At 37.5% G+C, this 24,743-nt stretch overlaps 1 protein-coding gene and 1 pseudogene across 1 annotated transcript; both read left to right on the forward strand.

Annotated features, from left to right (window-relative positions):
* The first annotated feature begins 5,530 nt into the window (after positions 1-5,530).
* Positions 5,531-12,152, forward strand: LOC145658525 (uncharacterized; annotated as a pseudogene).
* Positions 12,153-12,465: 313 nt separating this feature from the next.
* On the forward strand, positions 12,466-24,369 carry LOC145658526 (uncharacterized). Its single transcript, XM_081715717.1, has 15 exons — positions 12,466-12,859; positions 12,958-13,029; positions 13,726-14,220; positions 14,607-14,993; positions 15,618-15,680; positions 16,810-17,217; positions 17,647-18,054; positions 20,204-20,617; positions 21,129-21,248; positions 21,367-21,551; positions 21,738-21,898; positions 22,120-22,365; positions 22,549-22,714; positions 23,775-23,877; positions 24,075-24,369. Exons 1-15 carry the CDS (start codon positions 12,466-12,468, stop codon positions 24,080-24,082), a joined length of 3,630 nt encoding a protein of 1,209 aa, XP_081571843.1. The 3' UTR covers positions 24,083-24,369.
* Positions 24,370-24,743: the final 374 nt, after the last annotated feature.

Below are 24,743 nucleotides of genomic sequence, written 5' to 3' on the forward strand. Positions count from 1 at the left end.
TCACTAATTTGGTTATATCAATTGCTCTTTAAGCCATTTTCCTTCTTTTACCAACTTGCTCGCGTGTGTGTGTGTGTGCGCGCGCGTGCATACGTATGTTACATGTATGTTAGTGTGTGATAAAGAGAAAAGCACTTGTGCGACATTCTGTTTAGCAGTGTGATTTGTCAATCACTGTACAAGGAAGTAAACTGTTGAAATGATGGACATACCTGAGGTGTTCTTGAAAGAACTGGCTTAGAGCCAATTTATTTAAAATCATCGAATGTTCCTTCATGACCCACCCATTTTTATGAGTAAAGGTATAAATACAGGAGTACAGGAGTCAGTGGATACAGGTGCAGTTGGAGCGTCATCACTACACAGAGACACCATTATTGAAGAAAGAGACAGAGAGGGCGAGAGAGAGAGAGAGAGCGAGGGGACACGCTGAACTTGTTCCATTGGTGCCTGTTCAGGTAAGAACGTGAGACCAGTCACCGTCACTCAACCCTCACACTGGAGCGCATCTTCTTTTTCATATAGTATGAGGGATGGCATTTATATAAATATTGTATTAGACACCTAATATTGTACCTTTTTATACTGCTTTTTTGTGGGTTTTTAAATTTAGAACACATATTTGCAGACAATTTCAAATATATGTATAATTATGTTTGATGTTTTGTATAAAATTAAGACATAAATTACCTATTAACCCTCTGAAGTCTATGGGCATTTCCTCTCTTTTTGCATATTTCATTAAATTCACTTTAAAGGTTTCATATCAAAATGAGGTACCATTTGACCTAGAGCATTGCATAAAGAAATGATATGATCATAAAGCTGAAAATATGAGGTCCGATTTTAGAAATCATATTCCATGTAATAGCATACTTAATATACTCATGTATATCAAATGTTTTGGTGCTTGAAATAAGTTTACCAAAGTGTTTGATTCACAAAAGCAGTGAGATATATGACTAAAGTAGTATAGAAATCTTAGATGTGCTGAAGTAAAATGTGACTGAAAAATGAGCAGGGAAATATGTCATATGACTTTATATTCAGACAGGTATTAATTTGTATTTCCTTTGAATAATCATTTAAAAATTATTCTCTACATTTCAATTTAGACTGTAATCTTACTCTTTCAGTTTTGGTGCATTTCATCATGATGAGGTCTCTAATGCCACTATGTACATCACTGCTGTTGATATTAAATGGTAAGTTATTGAAACCAAATATTATATGGTGTTTATAAGCAAAAAATGGACTTTGCAGTAGTAGTTCCAGATAAAAAGCATTTTCCCTGTGTCAAATATAAACACTACAATTCTGATTATTTTTATTTCTTTCACAGGTGGACTGATCGAAGGACAAACAACAGGTAATGTTGCTTCTGTAGTTGCAAAAAGCTGAACATTTTGGAGGTTATGATTCATACTATTGGTTTATGGCCATAAGCTGTTCTAACATTTATTTATTATTATTATTAATAATAATAATAATAATAATAATAATAATAATAATAATAATAATAATAATAATAATAAAAGGTTAGTCCATCTTAACTGCTTTGAAATGAGTTAGACTAAAGAGAACTATTGGGAGCATTTCATCAGGGTGAACATTTTGGTATCTCACCACTTTTTTTAAATGGAAATTTGTATCACCATGTCTTAATCACCCCAATCTTAATATACTCTTAGGCTACATAATCTATCTAATAATTACAAATTCCTCTACCCTCTACACATAGGCAAACGCCTACCTTCTTATTCATGCGTCCATTGTTTATTATTTCCAAATATGTTCACCCAAGAGTATGATATTGCAAAAGGGTTAACCTGCCAGTCCAGTGAAATACAGGTTAATTAAGATGCCCAACTCCTTTAGTGGAAACCTACTGCCCTTCTTAGTTTAACTCTGCCCTAATCTAACTCACCAATCTGCATTCAGTAGCATCTGAATTGTTAGAACCAGGTGTGGGGGAGTTATATGTTGGAGGTTTGACGTGAGGAGGTAAAGCAGGACGCAAGGATGAGTCATGTTACACACAACAAATGTTTATTTTGACACAAAAGACAACTACTTGGTTAGCAAGCTAACCGGGTTTAAACATCGACAACATAGTCAGACACAAGACTTATATACATGCATACTAATGACACACAATAAGCAGGTGAGAAACACAGGGAGGGTGTGGTTATACGGACAAACACGCACACACACACACAGGGAGACATTTGGGGGGAGGGATTGTACCATGACAGAGCCCCTCCCCAACCGCGTGACTCCCGGTGCGCCAGCCTATCGGACTACGGCCCCGAAGTCCACGCTGAATGTCGAGGCTGGTGGACCGAGCGAACCAATATGGGCCAGTGCGAACAGTACAGCAGAGGGTAAGACAGGGACCAAGACAACAACAGACAAGGACAAACACACTGACAGCAACAGGCACTGACACAAAAGGGGACAAGATTATTGGTACAGTGATCGAAACAAGGATAGACACAGTGACTGGGACGGGGACAAAAACAGAACTACATAAAGGGCCATTAAACAGTCTGGGGAAGGTAGCAGGAGCTCCAGTCAGTCCCTCACTTGTTGGCTGGGTATGGCCATATGGACGAATACACACACAGGGAGACATTTGGGGGGAGGGGTTGTACCGTGACAGGAAGGAAGTAGATTATTGCTGGTAAATTGTTTAATGTTTAATTAGAAACAATGTAATACAAGCACCTTGTATGTGTTCAATCTTTAATCATGCATCATTCATGTTAGACATCAAGCCCTTCAATAATGAGCAGTTTCTAGCCATTTTGTTATGCACATGTGACATTTTTGGAGTGAAGGAACAAGGCGTGAGTTAGAAAACAAAACAAAACAACAAAGGCAAACAGAAATTGGTCAATCAAAAGTAAACAAGAGTCTTGGAGTGCATAGGTTTGCAAGGCATGTCCTCATAATGGAGACGAAGCACCGACGAGATGCTCCCCTAGGCTTAAATAGGAAAAGTGGAATGACATGCAGGTGTATGTGATAATTAATAAATGGGTGATTGTGAATGTGGAAGTGGTTGTGTGCTGTGATTGGTGGAGGGACTGATGATTGATGGGCTGCAGGTGTCTGACTGGCTGGAGGAGAGTGAATGGGGCTGTGAGGGTGATGGGCTGTGTATATGTGTTTGGTTGGGTGTAGGATGGTGTGCGACAGCACAAAAATCTTATTATATGTCAGCTGACTGGAATGGGCAGCTGCATCGAATATTTCCCAACACAGCATTCCTAAAGTTTACGCAGCAGTATTCAGCAGCAATAAATTGACCTGATTGATTGATTCTTTTAGTGCCAAGCGATGGGTCAGTGGAGCATGGTTCTGCTGAAATGATCAAATTATTCACCATAAACGATGTCAAACATACTGCACACAGAATGAGACTAAGCAGGTAACAGACTGGTCCGATAGACCTATTCAACCTGTTCTGAAAAACGAGCTCAATCCCACCCTCTGTGAGCCAGTCAGGAGCCCTCCAGGGAATATTCTTGAAGTGTTTTGTATTCCATTACTCATCAATCTTAAGGCTAACAATATAAGTTGTAACAGGTTTGGTCCCTGTCATTGGTTGTACAAACCACCAAACCTGTTGAATAGCAGTTCCAATGGCACCATTTTAAAAACAGGAGGGGCAAAGAAACCGCACATCCTTTGCCTTGGCATAAATATATTCCACATTTTTACAGTGTCCATAGAATTAGTCCACATTAGTAAACCACTGCAGGTTTTCAGTTTGCATTTCCACCCAATATTTTTGCACCTTAATGTGAGACTTTAATGGCAGATAGAAATAAATTATTTTATTATTAATAATCAATCCTTTAGCTCTGTCAGTCATTTTTTTCAGATTTTTGGACAAACTACCTCTATAACGTCTTTTCTCATCATATAAATGACAAAACTCAACAGAATATGTTTATTTCAGTGTGTGTGTGTGTTTTTTTTACTTGCATCCATTCAATTCTAAGGCTGTGTTCACGTTACCAACCTGAAGTGACTCATGTCCATTTTTATGATTTAATGCAGCTCAAATTTGAGTTTTCCAGGTCTATGTGGACAGACAAATTTGAGATTTTCTAATCAAATTTAAGGCACTTTCCTATGTGGCCCTATGTCAAATTTGTCAAATCGGCTTTGTGGCCGTATGACTTGAATGGGAAAGGCCAGATCGGAAAAGTGTTTTCACTGTGCAATATTTCTTTGTAATGAAGCCCCATGTGTTTGTCAGTAACTATGTTATTTAGTTAGCATTACTTAGCTCTCTAAGTGGTAAAGTTTGAACTACTTGATTCATTATGTACAGTTTGTCATAAACATTTAGATGCATTATACAGAGTACATTTACATAATTTCACTTGGATAGCTAGCTAGCTACCTGTCCAAGAGAAACGCTGCTAATTGTGTACTCAGTCTCATCCTATGCAAATGTAATAATTATTTCCATTTTGGAAAAGCTCTTCCAGTGTTAAGTCTTGTTTTATTATAATTGTGAATTGTTTGCCTACGGTACAAAGCATCTGGTGATGCAGGGCACTCGACGGAAATATGTCATTGTTACATAGGACTTAATTCACAACTATCAAAGCAGTATCAAAATAAAGCCAACTTTGGCCACCAGGGGGAGGCAAAGGACTGCGCCACAGTAATCAGGAACGATTAGCACAGCCTGAAGAACAAGCAACCCCTGAAAATACACATGCTCTCTTAGTTACTGCATTCAAGTCAAACTTAAGCATACTTGTTTACATTATCATTTAGACTTTTAAATTATTATTTTTTTTATTTTATTTTTTTATTTTTATTTTTTTAAATATATATTTTTTAAAGATATGTAAAGTGGGTGGTCAGTATGTCTATTTTATTTGGGTCTCTGTGCTTCATGCAGTGTGTATTTTAAATCATTTTTGCACAGCACTTTGGTCAACAACTTTACTTTTTAAATAAACAAAATTAACTTTCTGACTTCATCATCTTATGAAATTATTTTTATTATAAAATATTGTTGCTACCTATGTGACAGAGTGCTATGAAATTATTTCAAATTAACTTTGGAGCTGGAAGAAACAATAGCAACAGTCTATAAAATGCTCAGACCCTCAGAGCAGAAGAGGAGGATGGTGTGCCAGGTCATAGAGAGAACATGCAGCACAAACAGAATTAAAAAGGTCTTGAAAAGTTCTAGGTTACAGGTTAAGTAAAGGGCTGAAGCTGGTGTGTAGCAGTCTAGTGTCTGTATGTCAGTGTGATTCATCATATTACATCGGGAAATGGATTTCACAAGGATTTGATTAGAAATGATTCACATTTCCATCAAATTATAGCTGTTTGCTGTTAACCAAAGGCACCAGATCTCCACTCCAAATTGCTTCAGACCTTTCTCTCATTTGTATATAAATAACCCAGACAGTTGATGTAAAGACTGTATACTGTAATAAAGGTTAAAAATGTCAAAAAGCAATTCTTCAATAATTACTATATTTCCACAGAAATGAGTCCACCTGCCTCCACTTATGATCCCTGTTACAACTACAGTGTCCTTGATGACACATGGAGAACCACATGTAGTTCCTATGGTTATGGCTACTACACTTATGGATTCTCCAATTACTTCAACAGTCATGATGACACCACTGTTGAATGGGATGGCTGGTATCGTCTGTATCTTCAGGGAGCAAAGGCACAGATTTCTGAGTGGTGTGTGGGTTCTATAACATCTGGTGGATACACTCCACTTCTGCTGGGTGGTTCACATCCCCTTATTGAAGATGGAATTGTGACCAGAGAAATCTATGGGTCCAATAACAACTATTACTGGTACTGGGGGTACTGGTGGTACTGGTGGTACAATAGCCAGTGCAGTTATTACACGTCCAACCCAATCCATGTGAAAGCCTGTCGAGGACATTACTATGTCTACAGACTGGTCAAGCCGGACACATCAATCCTGCGACCTACATATGCTGCAGGTACATTATTCTCTCTGATTTTATTTTATCAACACCAAATGGAAGAACTTTTTATCTGCATCGAAATTGAACATTTACTGTAATGTATATGTCACTATATGCCACTGTACTTCACTTTACAACAGATATGTTTATTGTGTTTTTCTGGTTGCTATAAACAGTTGTTGTTAATTTAACAAAACACACAAAAAACAATGTAAGGCTTTTCAGTGTAAATAAAATAATTTAAGAATTAATTTATTTCTACTCTTTAAATGTCCATGACAGTTGCTTTAAACAGTCTTACATCTTATGACCCCTGCAACAACTACATCTTCCTGGACCAACCCTGGAGAGCCAATAATGCAACTGGTTTGGGAATTTGTGACAGCAACTTCAACTGGAATGGCTGGTACCGCCTGCTGTACAATGGGATGGACATCCGTATGACTGAGAGCTGTGTTGATGTTAACAGATGTGGTACTTTCTACACTCTGTGGCTCAATAGCAATGTTTAAAACAAAATCTCAAACAGAAACAATTTTTTAAATGTACTTCAGACCTAAAAAACGTAAACAACAATATTTAGATTTAAAAATATAAAAATGTTCTCTGAAGAAGAAATTATTTTACTGAAAAAAATTTCATAAACATACTGCCTGTTACGGTTGACCCCTCCCTGGTGTCTGTTTCCATAGTAACCCCAACTTTTGTCTTTGTTTTGCTTTTCCCTCTCGTTAGTACATGGATTTAAACTTTGTGTTTTTTATGTTCATTGCTGGCCATTTGTACTTGTCCTTCATTTGTATTCAGCTCTATTGTGTTTGCTCTGCCCGCGTTATTTCTCCTAGCCTTCTCACGTTCTCTGTGTGTAGCCAATGTAGCCTCTGTTAGTGTAGCCTGTGTTCCATGTTCCACATTGTAGTCTGTGTTGATCCTGGGCTGTTTAAACGACCCTGATTATGTATTTATAATACATCTCGCTCCTCTCCGCATTTGTGTGTGTGTTATCATAATAAATCACATTAAATGAAAATCACAATAAATTAATTTATGGAACTTCTATGTTCTCTGAAATGATTGTGTTTCTACAGCAAACAATTCAGACAACTCTATTTTTGACCCGTGTTATAACTACAATGTTCTTGATGACATCTGGAGATCAGTTTAGGATTCTCCAATTACTACAGCAGTCATGATGACACCACTGTTGAATGGGAAGGCTGGTATAGGGTGTATCTACAGGGAGAAAATGCACAGATTTCTGAGTGGTGTGTGGACTCCATCTGGTGGATACACCCCACTGCTGCTTGGTGATTCACATCCCCTTATTGAGGATGGAATTGTGACCAGAGAAATCTATGGGACCAATAATTACAATTACTGGTGGTACTGGGTATACGGGTGGTATGGAAGCCAGTGCAATTACTACACGTCCAATCCAATCCAAGTGAAAGCCTGTCCTGGACATTACTATGTCTACAAACTTGTCATTCCAGCTGTATCAATCCCACTTCCGGTATACACTGCAGGTACATTCTTTACCCTTCTTTATCATTATATGAGTTGCCATTTGAACTTATCAATCTTCCATTAGTCTTTACAGTGTTTGTTAATTGAACAAAACAAACTGGAAAGATTAGCATTACAAATACATGAAATAAATCTTTTATTCCACTGCCCACAACCACTAGGAGCGCGAAGTGTTTTTCTAATTTATAAGATCATGTTGGTTACTATTAATAATAAAATGTATTTTAATAAAAACAAAAACTTGGCTAGTCTACCATTAGAACATGATATAAATCATCCTGAAAGGCACAAGACCTTATAAGATCTTAAGTGCTATAAAAAATATTAAAGCCTTAAAAATAAATAGATTTTTACAAAGCAAAAAACAAATGAGTAATTTTTAATTTTTATTTATCTATGACAGTTGCTTTAAACAGTCCATCTTATGATCCCTGTAATGACTATGTCTCCCTGGACCAACCCTGGAGAGCCAATAATGCAACTGGTTTGGGAATTTGTGACATGAACTTCAACTGGAATGGCTGGTACCGCCTGCTGTACAATGGGATGGACATCCGTATGGCAGAGAGCTGTGTTGATGTTTACAGATGTGGTACTTTCTACACTCTCTGGCTCAATGGTCCTCATCCTCAGATAGAGGATGGAGTGGTCACCCGCCTGGTCTGTGCAAATGCAGGATCTGACTGCTGCTTCTTCCGGTCCAACCCAATTCAAGTTAAAGCATGTCCAGGCAATTTCTTTGTCTACGAGATTGTCAGTCCAATGTTCTGCAACATGGCGTACTGTACGGGTATGACATTTATTTTAAATATATTTTTTATATCTTTCTAGTGTTGTCCAGGCTTCTTTCATGTTTTTAATCCATGTTTTTCTTTTTGTTCTTTCTTTCTTAAGATGTTAACACCATAACTCCAAATCCTGTGCCTACAACCATGGCCAATGGAACAGAACTCACCGTGACCATCAGTAAGTTACTAGAAAAATTAGTTTGCAGGCTATAATTGTACTGATAAATAGGCACACTTAAGTCCATTGAGGCTCCAGACATTATTGACAGTCCGAATGGCTTTTTTATTGTATACAGTGCTTAGGTAGATCAGCTGGTAGAGTATGTAGAACAAGGTGCTAGCAACACCAAGGTCATGATACCCAGGGGGTACACACTCCATCCAATTACTACAGCAGTCATGATGACACCACTCTTGAATGGGAAGGCTGGTATCGGCTGTATCTAGAGGGTGCAGATGCACAGATTTCTGAGTGGTGTGTGGGCTCCATGTCATCTGGTGGATACACCCCACTGCTGCTTGGTGATTCACATCCCCTTATTGAGGAAGGAATTGTGACCAGAGAAATCTATGGGACCAACAGCTACTATTACTGGTGGTACTGGAATTATGGGTGGAATGGTAACCAGTGCACAGCCTACACTTCCAACCCAATCCAAGTGAAAGCCTGTCCAAGACACTACTATGTCTACAAACTTGTCAAGCCAGATTTGTCAATTCCTTTGCCTGTATACTCTACAGGTACAGTGTTTAAAGTCTTATTTGAATTTGAAGTTATTAAACCTTCTGTCCTCTAATACATTGATTTAATTATATGAAACGGTACATTCTGCTTACAATGTTTTTCTATTACTATTACAATGTCTTCTAACTTTACAAAGAAAAAAGGAAACCTTCATGATCAGTCCCTCCCAAGCTCCGTGTTCCCTGTTTTTTGTGTTTTTTAGTTATGTTCCTTAGTTTCGTTTTCTCCACCGCTTGTTTGATTGCTTGCACCTGTCCCTCGTTTCTACCTTTGATTCTTGTATTTAAACCCCGTCTTGATCTCTGTCTTTTGGCTGTGCATTCTGTAACATTGAGCGGTAAGGAGGTGAACGCATGTGTGGAGAAGAGCAAGACTTATTCAGGGCAAATCCAGAATCGTAGTCATAGTCCAGGGTCAAAGAGCCAACACGGAGTGTACAGGGATACATTATTAACAAGACAAGGGCTAGAATACACAAAAGCAAGGAGACACAAAGAAAAAGTACACAAAGGCAAACGTGAAGCAGGCTATAACAAAGACTAGGGAACACGGCGGCTAAGATAACACAAAGGCACGGAGTACAAACTTACAGGCTTGCATCAAAACAACCAAACACAATGAAGCATAACAATGAACAGCCAAAACACAGGGTTCAAGACAGGGTTTAAATACAAGAACGAAAGGTAGAAACGAGGGACAGGTGCAAGCAATAAAACGAGGAGTGGAGAAAACGAAACGGAACTAAAAAAACACAAAAGACAGGGAAAACACAAAACCTGAGAGGGACTGATCGTGACACAAACAAAACAAGCAAAAAACCTGAGCACTCCTACAGTTAGAATAATACATAAATTATTCTTAAATTCGGAAGATTGAAAGATCTTAAATACTATAAAAATTGTTACAGCCTTAACAGTAAATTTTTACAAAGGAAAAAAGATTTATACTTTTTGTTTATCCATGACAGTTGCTTTAACCAGTCCATCTTATGATCCCTGCGATGACTTTGTTTCACTGGACCAACCCTGGAGGGCCAATAATGCAACTGGTTTGAGAATTTGTGACAGCAACTTCAACTGGAATGGCTGGTACCGCCTGCTGTACAATGGGATGGACATCCGTATGACTGAGACCTGTGTTGATGTTAACAGATGTGGTACTTTCTACCCTCTGTGGCTCAATGGTCCTCATCCTCAGATAGAGGATGGAGTGGTCACCCGCCAGGTCTGTGCAAATGCAGGATCTGACTGCTGCTTCTTCCAGTCCAACCCAATTCAAGTTAAAGCATGCCTAGGTAATTTCTATGTGTATGAGATTGTCAGTCCAATGTTCTGCAACATGGCCTACTGTACAGGTATGACATTTTTTTCACATAGTTTTATTTATTTATTTCAAGAGTTATACATGCTTTTTCATGTAATCATGCATGTTTTCATATTTTGATTTTACAGATGTCAATACCATAACACCAAATCTTACCCCTACATCTGGTGTAACAGAACTCAACAAAAACATGGGTATGTTGTTATAAAATTAATTTTGCATTCTGTAATAAATTGATTTTCTGGATTACATTAACAACATAAATAAATAAACAATTTGACAACTGATATTCAGTTAAAATAGATCATCTAATGAATTTTGTTTAATGAGGATACAAACATTGTCTACAAACTAAAAGGCAGTGTTATGTTAAAACAAAAATCACTAAACATTTATACATAATTTTAAGTAGTAAAACATTGTGATTCTGTGGAAGTCATATCTCCTACTAAACTCTTTAATTCTGCATCTTTTCCTAACTTCAGACTTCAAAATTGAGACAAAGTATTATTTTAAAACAACAACAGCAACAACTATTTAGTTTAGAATTTTCCCTCATTCCTGGGTTTGGATTGTTCTTTAGAATAATTCTAAGGGCAAGTGTTATCCTTTAAAAACGTACATTCTTAAATGGTTTGTACAATGCTCACATTTGTTTACAGTCTAAAAATGTGGTAAAGTATGCCTATAAAATGTACATTCAGTAACTTGAGCATGCATCAAGATATTCAATAACTATGCAAGGGAAGGAAACTGAAATACTGTAGTCCCCTGATATGCTAATCTTGTTTAATTGCGGTACAAGTGTTCACCTGACAAACTTTGCAGCCAAGTAGTATAATAAACTGTATTTAGCTAGTTAGCCAATACATTTCTTAACATCTTGGTTAGTAAATGTGACTTATTTAACCAGCACTGCGAGACATGTGTGGACCAATACCTGAAATATTTGCCTCAGAAAGAAACACTTCTGATCTTGGATGCAGAGCAAAACTCAACTCACAAGGGCTATGGCAATCCTCTGAGTAGATGCATTCTGGCAGCTTTATCAAGTTCACTTACTGTACCTTTCAGTTGTATTTTATAAATATACAGTTACAGACAGTAACTCAGCTATCGACGTGCATACATGACACATAAAACTTTATGTATTCAATGAAAATAATGTTTGAATTGACCCAGCAATTACAGTTTAGACATAAATGTGTAGCTTTATCATCATTATCAAAATAAAAGATCCTATTGGGAATCTTAAATTCTCTATGATGATTGTGTTTCAGCAAGCAATCCAGACATCTCAATATTTGACCCCTGTTACAACTACAATGTTCTTGATGACATCTGGAGAACCACATACAGTTACTATGGTTATGACTACTACAGTTTGGGATTCTCCATTTACTACAGCAGTCATGATGACACCACTCTTGAATGGGAAGGCTGGTATCGGCTGTATCTAGAGGGTGCAGATGCACAGATTTCTGAGTGGTGTGTGGGCTCCATGTCATCTGGTGGATACACCCCACTGCTGCTTGGTGATTCACATCCCCTTGTGGAGGATGGAATTGTGACCAGAGAAGTCTATGGGACCAACAGCTACTACTACTGGTGGTACTGGTGGTACTGGAATTATGGGTGGAATGGTAACCAGTGCACATACTACACTTCCAACCCAATCCAAGTGAAAGCCTGTCCAGGACATTACTATGTCTACAAACTTGTCAAGCCAGATTTGTCAATTCCTCTGCCTGTATACTCTACAGGTACAGTGTTTAAAGTCTCATTTTATTTGAATTTGAAGTTATTAAGCATTCTGTCTTCCAATACAATGGTTTAATTATATGAAATGGTACATTCTGCATATATTGTTTACTATTACTATTACAATGTCTTCTAATAAAAAAAACAAACAAACAAAACAAACAAAAGCAAAAAACCTTAGCACACCTACAATGAGAATATTACATAAATCACCCTGAAATTCATCACATTTTATAAGATCTTAAATACTATAAAAAAAATTACAGCCTTAACAATAAATACATTTTTACAAATATATATTTTACAAATATATACTTTTTGTTTGTTCATGGCAGTTGCTTTAACCAGTCCATCTTTTGATCCCTACGATAACTATGTTTCACTGGACCAACCCTGGAGAGCCAATAATGCAACTGGGTTGGGAATTTGTGACAGCAACTTCAACTGGAATGGCTGGTACCGCCTGATGTACAATGGGATGAACATTCGTATGGCAGAGAGCTGTGTTGATGTTTACAGTTGTGGTACTTTCTACACTCTGTGGCTCAATGGTCCTCATCCTCAGATAGAGGATGGAGTGGTCACCCGCCTGGTCTGTGCAAATGCAGGATCTGACTGCTGCTTCTTCAAGTCCACCCCAATTCGTGTTAAAGCATGCCCAGGCAACTACTATGTTTATGAGTTTGTCAGTCCAATGTTCTGCAACATGGCCTACTGTACAGGTATGACAGATGTTACATGTGTTTACACATTTCACAGTTTTGTGTTTAACATGTTTTGTCATGTTCACATCTCTGTTTTCATATTTCTTTATTTTCAGATGCCAGCACTATAACTCCAAATACTGTGCCTACAGCCATATCCAGTGGAAATGAATTAACCTCTGCCATGAGTAAGTTGCTTTAAAAATTAATAAATGTACTGATTTTATGGATTTGATTTTATGGATTACATGTACAGCAGACAATCCAATGCCTATTGTCCAGTCAGCATTAAAAACTGATTTTCATATCTTAAATGAAACCTGGCATGGATGTAATCCAATCCAGTAACTAACACAAATAAATAAATTACATGCTCGTGCGCACACACACACACACAAAGGTCTTCATATATATATATATATATGGGCAAGGAACAGAACGCACAAAGGTTTGTGGGTTTTATTACAACTAAGAAGAGGGAAGGGTCAGAAAGCCAGGCCAGCATGGTAAGATATCAGTTAGGATGTTTATGGCTTTGTTGCTCAGCATCATGGCACCAGGGGGGCCTTTGGTCCTGTCTCCATGGCCCAGGGGTGAGATAAAGCCCACCCTGACCAGGTCAAAGTCTCATCAGAAGGATAATTTATATATATATATATATATATATATATATATATATATATATATATATATATATATATATATATATATATATATATATATATGAACTATAAAATATATATAAACTACCAAAAAAGCCAAGTATTTTGAATAATAATATCACTCAGATCCTGCATTTATGTATGTAATAATATTATGAATAATAGCACAATAAACAATCCTATTTTAATTCATACTCCTCATTATTGACTGTGTTTCTACAGCAACCAGTCCAGACATCTCCACTTCTGATCCCTGTTACAACTACAATGTTCTTGATGACATCTGGAGAACCACATACAGTTCCTATGGTTATGGTTATTACAGTTATGGCCAGTCTGGATACTTCAGCAGTCACGATGACACCACTACTGAATGGGATGGCTGGTATTGGCTGTATCTACAGGGTGCAGATGCACAAATTTCTGAGTGGTGTGTGGGTTCTATAACATCTGGTGGTTACACTCCACTGATGATCGGTGGTTCACATCCCCTTGTTGAGGATGGAATTGTAACTCGAGAAATCTTTGGCTCCTTTACTTACAATTACTGGTGGTACGGTGGGTACTACTGGTGGTACTGGGGATATGGGTGGTATGGAAGCCAGTGCAGTTACTACACATCCAACCCAATCCAAGTGAAAGCCTGTCCAGGACATTACTATGTCTACAAGCTTGTCAAGCCAGATGTGTCAATTCCTCTACCTGTATATACCACAGGTACAGTCTTTTTCCATTTACATTAATGTACAGTAATGTAAATATAAAGTTCATGTTTTTTAAAATTAACATCTGACTGACCATTAGAACCTAAGAAGTTTGCCTTAAGATTTTTCTATGTAATGAATTATCCTACACTATGCAACTATAAAATATGTAAATATGTTTTAGTATTTCGATAAGTATTAGTTCAAATAAATAAACACAAAGATAAAAATAACTTCTGACTTTATTGTCCAAGTATATGACATTAAACATATTAAATGTCATTAAACATTACCTAAAAATCCATACATTAAAAAAATGATTAAAGCTTTAAAAATGATTGAGCATCTGAAAAGGAACGAGTGACCGATTCAATTTTACTTTCTCTTTATCCATGTCAGTGGCATTAACCAACCCATTATATGATCCCTGCAACAACTATGTTTCCCTGGACCAACCCTGGAGAGCCAATAATGCACCTGGGTTGGGAATTTGTGACAGCAACTTCAAATGGAATGGCTGGTACCGCCTGCTGTACAATGGGATGAACATCTGTATGGTAGAGAGCTGTGTTGATGTTTACAGATGTGGTACTTTCTACCCTCTGTGGCTCAATGGTCCTCATCCTCAGATAGAGGATGGAGTGGTCGCCCGCCAGGTCTGTGCAAATGCAGGATCTGACTGCTGCTTCTTCCAGTCCACCCCAATTAATGTTAAAGCATGCCCAGGCAACTACTATGTTTATGAGTTTGTCAGTCCAATGTTCTGCAACATGGCCTACTGTACAGGTATTTACACACTTATATACAACACCAATAATAATAATAATAATAATAATAATAATAATAATAATAATAATAATAATTCACTTATATAGCACCTTTCGCAGGTCCAAGGTTGTTTTACAGTGCATATAGCACAATGAATACACACACAGGAGAGATAAGATTATTGTGAAAGTTCCAGATGAATAGGATTACTCTAAACTGTGCTTTAAATGGAAGAAGGAAGAACAGTGTACCCTGATAAAATACCTGTTTTATGGGGCAATTTGAATTTGGGGATTGTTAGGAGCCAGAGGACCTAAAGGGTATAGGGAAGCACTAAGGGGTGTATGGAACACATTATGAAGTGTATTTGAGGGGTGTTCGGACACACTAAAGGTTGTAGGTAAGTGCTACGGGGTGTAGGAACACACTGCGGGATGTAGGAATTGCTAAGAGGTGTAGGGAATTGTGATGAAATGTAAGGAGTCACTGAGAGACTGGAGGGAGCAAGAACATGTCAAGTTTTACTACTGCAGGAAGCCAGTATGATGGAAGTGACATGAGCTGTTTGTGTACTGTAAATATGTCATCAGATTTTAATCTTTTGCTTTTCAATTTCACTTTCCTCCTTTATCCTCTCTTCAGACATGAACACCACATCTCCAGTTCTTGAACCCTCATCTGATGCAGAATCTAAAATGGCCCTGAGTGAGTTGCTGTAAAAACTATGAACCTATCATTATCCATTTGCGGAATGGATTTATTTCATTTATTTTTCTTTTCTTCTTGCCAAACTGCAGATACAGATGGACACTTGATTCCCACATACAGTTTTAAACAAAAACTACAAAACTGAAAAATAAAATAAGCAGTAATACCATTAAATGCCTTAGAATACCTAGAATGAAAAGAAATATGCACACAGATTGTATTGTAATTGTAGCAATTAGAGAACAAGCTGACTTCAATGACCAATAAAAGGAATCATTTAAATCTGATTATTCAAGTTCACAAAATCTGCTTTTAGATTTTGGTACTTAATGTTGTGTCTGGAAGTTTTATATTTAAGCTTTTTGTAAGGCAGTAAATTAATGATCAGACAGCAGTGTGATGACCTAGAGGTGGTCACCTGCTTACATCACGGCTTCTCAAAGGCCATTCTTCATGAATGGTGTATGCAACACGTTAGCTTCTTTCCCAGCAAATAGTATTCTTAAAGGGCTGTTCTTTGGGAGAGTGATGTCTCTTTCTGCCTTTTCTATGGGGGACTATTGCCCCTCTTTGTAATGTTATGGTTATTTTCCCTGCTTTGCCTTCCACCATAATCTCTCTATCCTCTCAGTCCCCCCTCCCTCCTCTTTGGCTCAGCAGTTAGAGCTCTGCTTTGTCATCTTTTATGTCTCCAGTTCGACTAGGAGGTCAGGAGAAATTTCTGCTTTAGCCTTCCTGTTTTTGTGGAGAAGCATTCAGACCAGAAAAAACATGTGCTGCCAAATTAGGTCTTGCACCTTCCCCCTTCTCCACCATCACTGTGCATCTCACAGCTAGCAGCACTGCTTTGCGCATTGGGCACCAACCTCCCATTCAAACCCTGCACAAGCTGGGTGGATGATCTCTTTTATTTGGTTAGCCATTCTCCTGTCACACTCCTCTATCTGAGGTTGGCCCACTCTTGGGTGTTTTCCTCCATGGGTGTCTAGAGAGGTGGCAACTAGACAACAGGGAGTACTTGCCCCTCTGACCCAGTGTTGTTAACCCTCTTACACTTTTGGACACCACATTATTTTGTAATAAGATATCCTCATTGACATATACTATCATGCTTATTCTTCCACAGCATCCCCTCAAGACGACTTCTCATTTGACCCTTGCAACTACTATGATGTTGTTGATGATTACTGGAGGAACACAATTGAAATATACAATTTTTACACTGGTCATGACGACACCATTGTTGAGTGGGATGGCTGGTATCGACTGTTTCTCCAGGGGAATAGTGCTCAATTGTCTGAGTGGTGTGTGAACTACATGACGTGTGGTGGCTACACTCCACTTGTACTTGGTGGTTCTCATCCACGACTAGAGGATGGAATTGTGTCCAGAGAAATCTACGCCTACTCTGATGGCCAGTGCAACTCAGTGTCCAGGTCCCACCCAATCCAAGTGAAAGCCTGTCCAGGAAATTACTATGTCTACAAACTTGTCAAGCCAGACGTATCGATTCCAATGCCTACATACTGTGCAGGTAGAGTAATTCACATATTTATATGGTAGTAAAACATCTATAAATAGGTTAAATCTCAAAAACAGCCTGAAACTAGAAATATTATATAATTACACCAGATCAGATTACATCTATTTTAACTTGCTAAAATAGTTTTACAGAGAGAGATATTCTGAAGGAAGACAAAAGGAGTCTGATAAAAAAAAATTAAACAAAACATTGGTGAATTATATTTTCCATTTCCTGTCAAGTCTGTCAGAATGTTTTTATTTTGTTCAGTGTCTAAAGAAAAAAAAAGTATAATGCAAACAAGCTCTACGTGGACTTTGACTACTGATATTTAAGGGATGAGGTTAAAAAATATGTAAAATACAAACTTTATACTCTCTGGTAAGTCAGAAGCAAAAATTTACTGGATTCACAGAAGAGTGTTTTGTGTTTCTCCATCAGTAAATTTTACATACCCAAGCACTGACCCCTGTTATAACTACAATGAGTTGGACGACTCGTGGAGAGCCACAGATAATGCAGATCACAACTGGTGGTGGTGGTGGTGGACATGGTGTGACAGATATACCAATTGGAATGGCTGGTACCGGCTCTTTTACCAGGGAAATAATGTTGAGATGCCAGATTCCTGCGTTAGCCCGGGCATGTGCGGCACTGATATCCCTCTCTGGCTCAATGGTTCCCTCCCACAACTGGAAGATGGTGTGGTTGTACGGCAAGTGTGTGGCAGCTGGAACAGTGACTGCTGTTATTACAAATCATTCCCCATCCAAGTGAAAGCTTGCCCAGGAAATTATTATGTATATGAGCTTATGACCCCAGCCTTCTGTAACTCAGCCTTCTGTACTGGTAAATATTCTATTTTACCCAGTGTTTCTTCCAAGGTGATTATTAGTTGTTGTGGCAACTGGGAGTCACATTATGTTTTTGTTATTTTTCTGTTTTTATTTGATTTTCTCTCAAAAATGTAGCAATGGATATGCAAGTAAGGTGCTATATATAAAATCTACCACAGACACCTCATGGCAGATCTGAAGCTTATAGCTGTTCTAAGCAATATGCGTTAAAAATGCTGATGCAAAAATATATTTAAATACTATGGACATTTTTGGTTGTTGTGCAACTATAAATCTAGTAAAATATGTTGATGGTGACTGCCCTGAAATTTTGATGTAATCATCAAAAGTGTAATATAGTATGATTATATTAATCAATCAGAAAGCTTCTCCTTGTCTTTTAAACTTCTTTCAAAATGTGATTCTTAAATCCCACACAGATGATAATCAACCAATGTGAGATGACTGTTGAAATATTATTGACACAATATTACATTGTAAACACAATATTCTATCACTTGCATTTATTTGCTTTCTATTAATTTGTAAAATTACATTTATATTGCCTCCATTTCAGATATTGACACCATTTCACCTACTTCAACCAGCACTGAGGAACCAACCACTCGCACTACTGGTAAACTGCTTACACACACTTCCTCCAGTTGGAACAGGTGTCATTTTTATAAAGAGATTAAAAAAATAACATATTTCCTTTACCTAAAATTCATTCTTCATTATGGAAAACACTGTCAGATGACAACAGCAAATGAGCTGAGTTAATCTTCTGGTATTGACAATATTGACAAAGTTAGAGATATTTGCAAGTAGACAGTGGTAACATTTACATGCAGAGATTTCAGTGAACTGTTCATGTGCACCATAAACGCAGCAATCCAGTGAAAATATCTGTGCCCATCTACAATATATGTAATCTGAACAACATGTTGTGGATATGGGAGGAGATTCATTAAATGTTATATTTACCATAACCATAAAACACCTTAGAAGTGTTATCAGTATGTTACATGTTTATATTTGGACTATTCCCCATGTGTTTAACATGTCTTAACATGTCTTAGCTACAACCAGAAATGCTCTGACATAACTTCACAAGACATAACTTCATAGTGATGTGTGAAGAGAGGTGTTTGGGATGTTCATTCACTCACCCCATAGACCAGTAGAAGCTGAGTGAAGAGTGCATAGGTTGAGTTTGGGGGAGACCTTTCTATAAATTCAAGCTCAAAGCTGCATTGCTGTTGAATAAATACAGATGAAATACTGATAACAAAACATTTTACTGTCAACACAATATTTTATTACTTGGATTTTTCTCAAATAAATTAAACTGAAAATGTCTTCAATGCAGATTACAATACAACAGCAGTCACACCAAATGGTAAAGTACTTGCACTTTTCATTTGTATTTTATGGTTTATTGTGTATATTATGCAGTGACTTTGGGGAAACCGTTAACCCAGCAATATAATTTACAAGGTAGTTTCTTTCAGATATAGAAAAAGTTTATAAATCCAATTTATAAATCCAATATGTAACATCATTGTTTCCCTAAAACACACACACATTCTATGTACACTGTAGGATAGTAGAATAGTTATAGTTTTGTTTGCTTCTAAGTTCATAGTAATTTCCAATAGCTTGGCTGTTGCTGCTAATTGTTATATGAAAACAAATGTTAAATGTTACAATCTGCCCTCTTAACTACATTTACATTTACGGCATTTATCAGACGCTCTTATCCAGAGCGACTTACAAAAGTGCTTTGTCATTAGTGAGTAAACTCAATCTATATTTATTTATGTTCAATAGTTTCTATCAGATTTTATATTATACAGTCATTTAATCAGTGCTGTTAAACTTATCTAGGCCTAGATCATATTTAGTATTTCGGACAACTTGTGTTCAGTTGAGATTTGTTGTTTACATGATAATCATCATACTGTATGTGTGTGTGTGTGTGTGTGTGTGTGTGTGTGTATGTGAGAGAGAGGGTGTATGTCAGCAAAATATAATTAAAAATATTGTGGTTTGGTTGCTATAAGATATGCTCAAAGGTACATTAAAAGGCATATACTATTCAAACAACATTTTACAGTGTTTCAACTTTCCAAGAACATTGTATTATGTTTTCATATCAGTGACTCTTCTGAGCCTCGTTAACCCCTGTGAGAACTACAATGTGTTGAGCGACGCTTGGAGAGCCACAAACAACACAAACCATTATAATTTTACCTTTCCATGGGGTCAGAGTGCATGGTCTGACACCTTTATCAACTGGAATGGCTGGTATCGGCTTTTCCACCTGGGAGAAAATGCCGAGATGCCAGACTCATGTGTTGCCAAGGGCATGTGTGGCACATTTATCCCTCTCTGGCTCAATGGATCTTACCCACAACTGGAAGATGGTGTGGTCACACGGCAAGTGTGTGGGAGCTGGAACAGTGATTGCTGTTATTACAAATCCTCCCCCATACAAGTGAAAGCTTGTCCAGGAGGTTACTATGTATATCAGTTTGTCCCTCCGACCATCTGTTTTTCAGCTTACTGTACTGGTAAGTAAATGTTTTACATTAACACATTCACATTTCTTTTTCTTTGTCAAATTTTTGAAATATCAAGAAAATGTAATACTAATTAGAAAATATTACAGATGTTGGTAACAGTACACCATTTACTACTCCAGACCCACCACAGTCCACCACCGTGGTCACCACTCCCTTTAATGGTAAACTACTCACATTTCCTCTGAGTAAAATCGACACTTTGCGCCATGTTTTGTAAACTTACTGCCTTACTGTCTTTTATATGTCAAACATTTTAAATATGAAAATGTTGATCATAACTGTATGGAAAAAGCAATACTAAGGAGAAGGCAATTCAGCATGTTCATGTTTCCGTTGTAATATTTTGCATATTTCATATAATGATCTTTTAAAAGAAAACTGGCATTTTTTAAAAATCAAAAGTAGTGAAAAAAATTACATTGCCAATATTTCAGCAACTAAAACAGGGAAAAATTAACTTGGTTTCTCTGTTTAAAGTTTTCCATTTTTGTTCATTTAGCAACAGTGGACCCATGTGAGGAGCTGAACTGCACTGAGGATGAGTTGTGTTGGGAGATACACGGTGTATATGGCTGCTTCTGTAATCAGAAAGAATCTACACTACACCCAGAGTCTTACGGTAAAAGTGTATTTTAAAACACATGTGTGGAAACATATTCCAAGTAATTTATTTAACACCATTTGAAGAAAATGACTTCTCACACTGCCTTTCTTCACGTTTCCTCTCTGTGTTCTAGATGCTATTGAAGTGTGTGAGGGTAGCTCTGGCAGCATATCTCTGTCCCTCTGTCAGCTCTTTGAATCTGGTTTCTCTGGTAACAGCTTGCACCTGAATGACCCCAGCTGCAGAGGAACAGTCCAGAATGGGAGACTGGTGTTCTACTTTGATAATGATGATCACATCTGTGGCACAAACCTCATGGTACAATAAACACTACTCATACAGGCTGAAGTTTCTGCTACCTGTTAAATAAATAGCATGCAACGTACTCTAACTAACTCCAACTCCTCTAAATTAGTCTGCTATACATGTTGTGTAATGGAATGCATATTTATCACATTTGCTGACCTTTTCCTGACTAAATTTAACTTTTACCAATATCTACAGGCCAATGGAACTCACATCATATACAAGAACTCTATCAAGAGCACAGGCAACTCAACAGAAGGCCCCATTAACAGAAAGAAAACACTAGTACAGCAGTTCTCCTGCATCTATGAGCTCACTCAAACACTTACTATGGCCACTGCATTAAACCCTCTACAGAGGTGAGGCAGACAAGTGTCTGGGGTCTAATAAATCTCTACTGACATCCTAAAAATATGAGCTGTTGGACAGTGTTTAAGATTTTTTTTTTTTTAAAAAGCACGAACATATTTGTGAGGGTGCCAGGACAGTTGTATTACATTTATATTTTTAATTGTGTTTAATTGTTTGTACAGAGAGTATTGCCAAATACTAATCAGTGGGTGGTTGTACTTTTCTACAGCATAGTACACAAGACCCTTCCAGGTAGTGTGGGGATGTACCAGGTCAGAATGATTCCCTATCAGGATCCTGGTTTCTCCCACCCTTACAATGGCAGTGCAGACATAGAGGTCAATCAGAGGATCTATGTGGCAGTGATTGTCCAGGGGGTGGACAGCCGTCAGATTGCTACAGTGATTGATTCATGTTGGGCCACCCCTGAGAATGAATGCAACTTTGCTGACCCTTGGCACCTCATCATTAATAAATATGGGGCATTTTCTTTATCTGTATATGCAGAGCTAACTAGAACTTTAAAAGCTTTTGCCAACAGGCACTTGGGAAATGTTGGGACTACCCAAATACTGGTTTAACTCTTTTGGTTTAAGCATGGATTCATGTGTTCTTTTTAAGATTAGATTGTAAGATTAAATATCCACAATTTTTTCAGGTGCCCTAATCCGAAAGATAACACAGTGCAAGTCCTCCAGAATGGTGTCTTCACAACAGCCCGCTTCTCCTTCAAGATGTTCACCTTTAACAAATACCCCTTTAACAAGGTCTTCCTTCACTGCTCCATTCACCTTTGCCTTCTGCAGAACAACAACTGTGCAATGGTGAGTTCTGACCACTGCCCCCATCACAGAGGCACAGTGCTAAATAGAGAGCTTCAGCAATGCAGTGTAAATACAATGTTAGTGTAGAGAGGTAACAATAATGACTAACAATGTAGAATGATGACACACAGAATATATGTAGAACTGTAATACTCTCTTAACAAAAGGAAAGAATTACCATCCGTTCTTCTCATTTGAGAAAATGTAAGTCTTACTACATATAAGCATTTCCAACAGTGTTCTCCACACTTTAATATACATTCATATATTAATATGTATTAATGTTGTATTGATGGTGCAAAAACATGCTTTTTTCTTCCAAAAAAAAGTATTAAAAACTATAAGGTGGGCTCAAACCCAGGTGATGACACCAACAGCCTACTGGATGAGCAACGACCCACTAATGGTGGGTCCATGTGCAGAACAGTTAGATCGTGGAACAGGTAAAACAAGAAAAGTAAATAACCAAAGGGGAGTGGAACCCCTGCCGCTATGTTGGGAGGCAGACAAAGACCTGCTAGCCTGCGACAGCTATAAAACTACCTCTGCGTGTATTGCCCTTCAGAGAAACGGAGAACGACAAAACTAAACACCCCACCGAACGTGGGAAAAGGGAGAACCAAGGACACCATGGGAAGAATGGCAGCCCTGATGCACTGGGGAAAACAAACTAAAATTTCTCAAACAAAACCAGAAAGGAACTGTAATGGCTAAGGGGAGCCTCAATATCCAGCTAGGCACTTGGCTCAGATCTTTGACAAAGACCCAACACTGAGTGACTGGGTCACTGGGTTAATATAGGCCTAGCCCAGCTGTTGGGTGTTAAGCCTGATTAGTGGCGTGCTTGACTTGAGGCCTCCCTCTGGTGGCCGGAGGTGCCCTCGGCCTGGCACCAACCCTTACAATTATGAAACATTATGAAAGTTTATTGGAAAGGAGTAATTTGATTTCATCTAGAATGTATTCACTCTTGAATATGTTAGTCTCTAATGATTCATTCTCCTAAATGAGCAGTAATGTTTATTAAATCCTTTTGACACCATCACTGTTTCTTTTTCAGCATTGTCAGCCTGGACACCACCACAGAGCTGAGAGGTCTGTGGATGCCCATGACACCTCCTCCATCTCCATGGGGCCTTTTATCAGGACTGAGAGAAGCAGAGGTGAGCCAACACAGCAGTCTCCATGTTTGCTTAGGTTTCAAATATCTAACATAACTACTGATGCAATATGAATAGTAACACACCTGCCGCAGGACTCATTCTGAGTTTACGTTTATAGCACCTAATAGCATCACCGATATTAATCTTGATTTGAAATGTTTAATATTCTGTATGAATGTGACATTTTTCTTTTACAGGCATATAGGTTTTAAAACTAGTCAGAGTGTCTTTGTGGATCTCCTAACTGTATGGATCATTCACTGAAGATCGTGTGCATGCAAACAAAAAATATTTTCTACTATAATCTCTACTAGGCTCTACTATAATCTCTACTAAAATAAACTAGAATCTCCTTTTGTCAATCTGACACTAGGATCAAAATATGAACATCTGTTTATTCTTTTAAATCTCTGATCATTCCTTTATGAAAATCTTTATTTTATTAGGCTTATTTAGCAATGAATGACTTTCCATAACTTTACTAAATTAATGTTGGTGTAAAATATGTAGTGCACCTTGCACAGTGATCATGAAAAGTTTTAGATTTTTGTTTTCACATTTGTTGATTTAATTTTCAAATGTCTCACATTTACCTTTAATATCTGTTTAATAAACTTCATTATTAGCAAGAACCATGTTGTATGAGTTTTTACATTTGTTATTTCTTTGTTTCTTTTATTTTTCATCTTGCTTACTTGCTGTACACATTTAACCATACTATCTGTGACAATATATTTGCTATATTGAGAAACAGGAAAATATTAAATACATTCAATATAAATATAATATAGTCATTCAACATTCAATATAAATATATTATAATATAATAAAACAGCACTTTTGAGTGTAATTGAAAATATGAAAAA

Source organism: Electrophorus electricus, chromosome 6 (assembly GCF_041902795.1).
Source record: "Electrophorus electricus isolate QZ-2024a chromosome 6, ASM4190279v1, whole genome shotgun sequence".
NCBI classification, from domain to species: Eukaryota; Metazoa; Chordata; class Actinopteri; order Gymnotiformes; family Gymnotidae; genus Electrophorus; species Electrophorus electricus.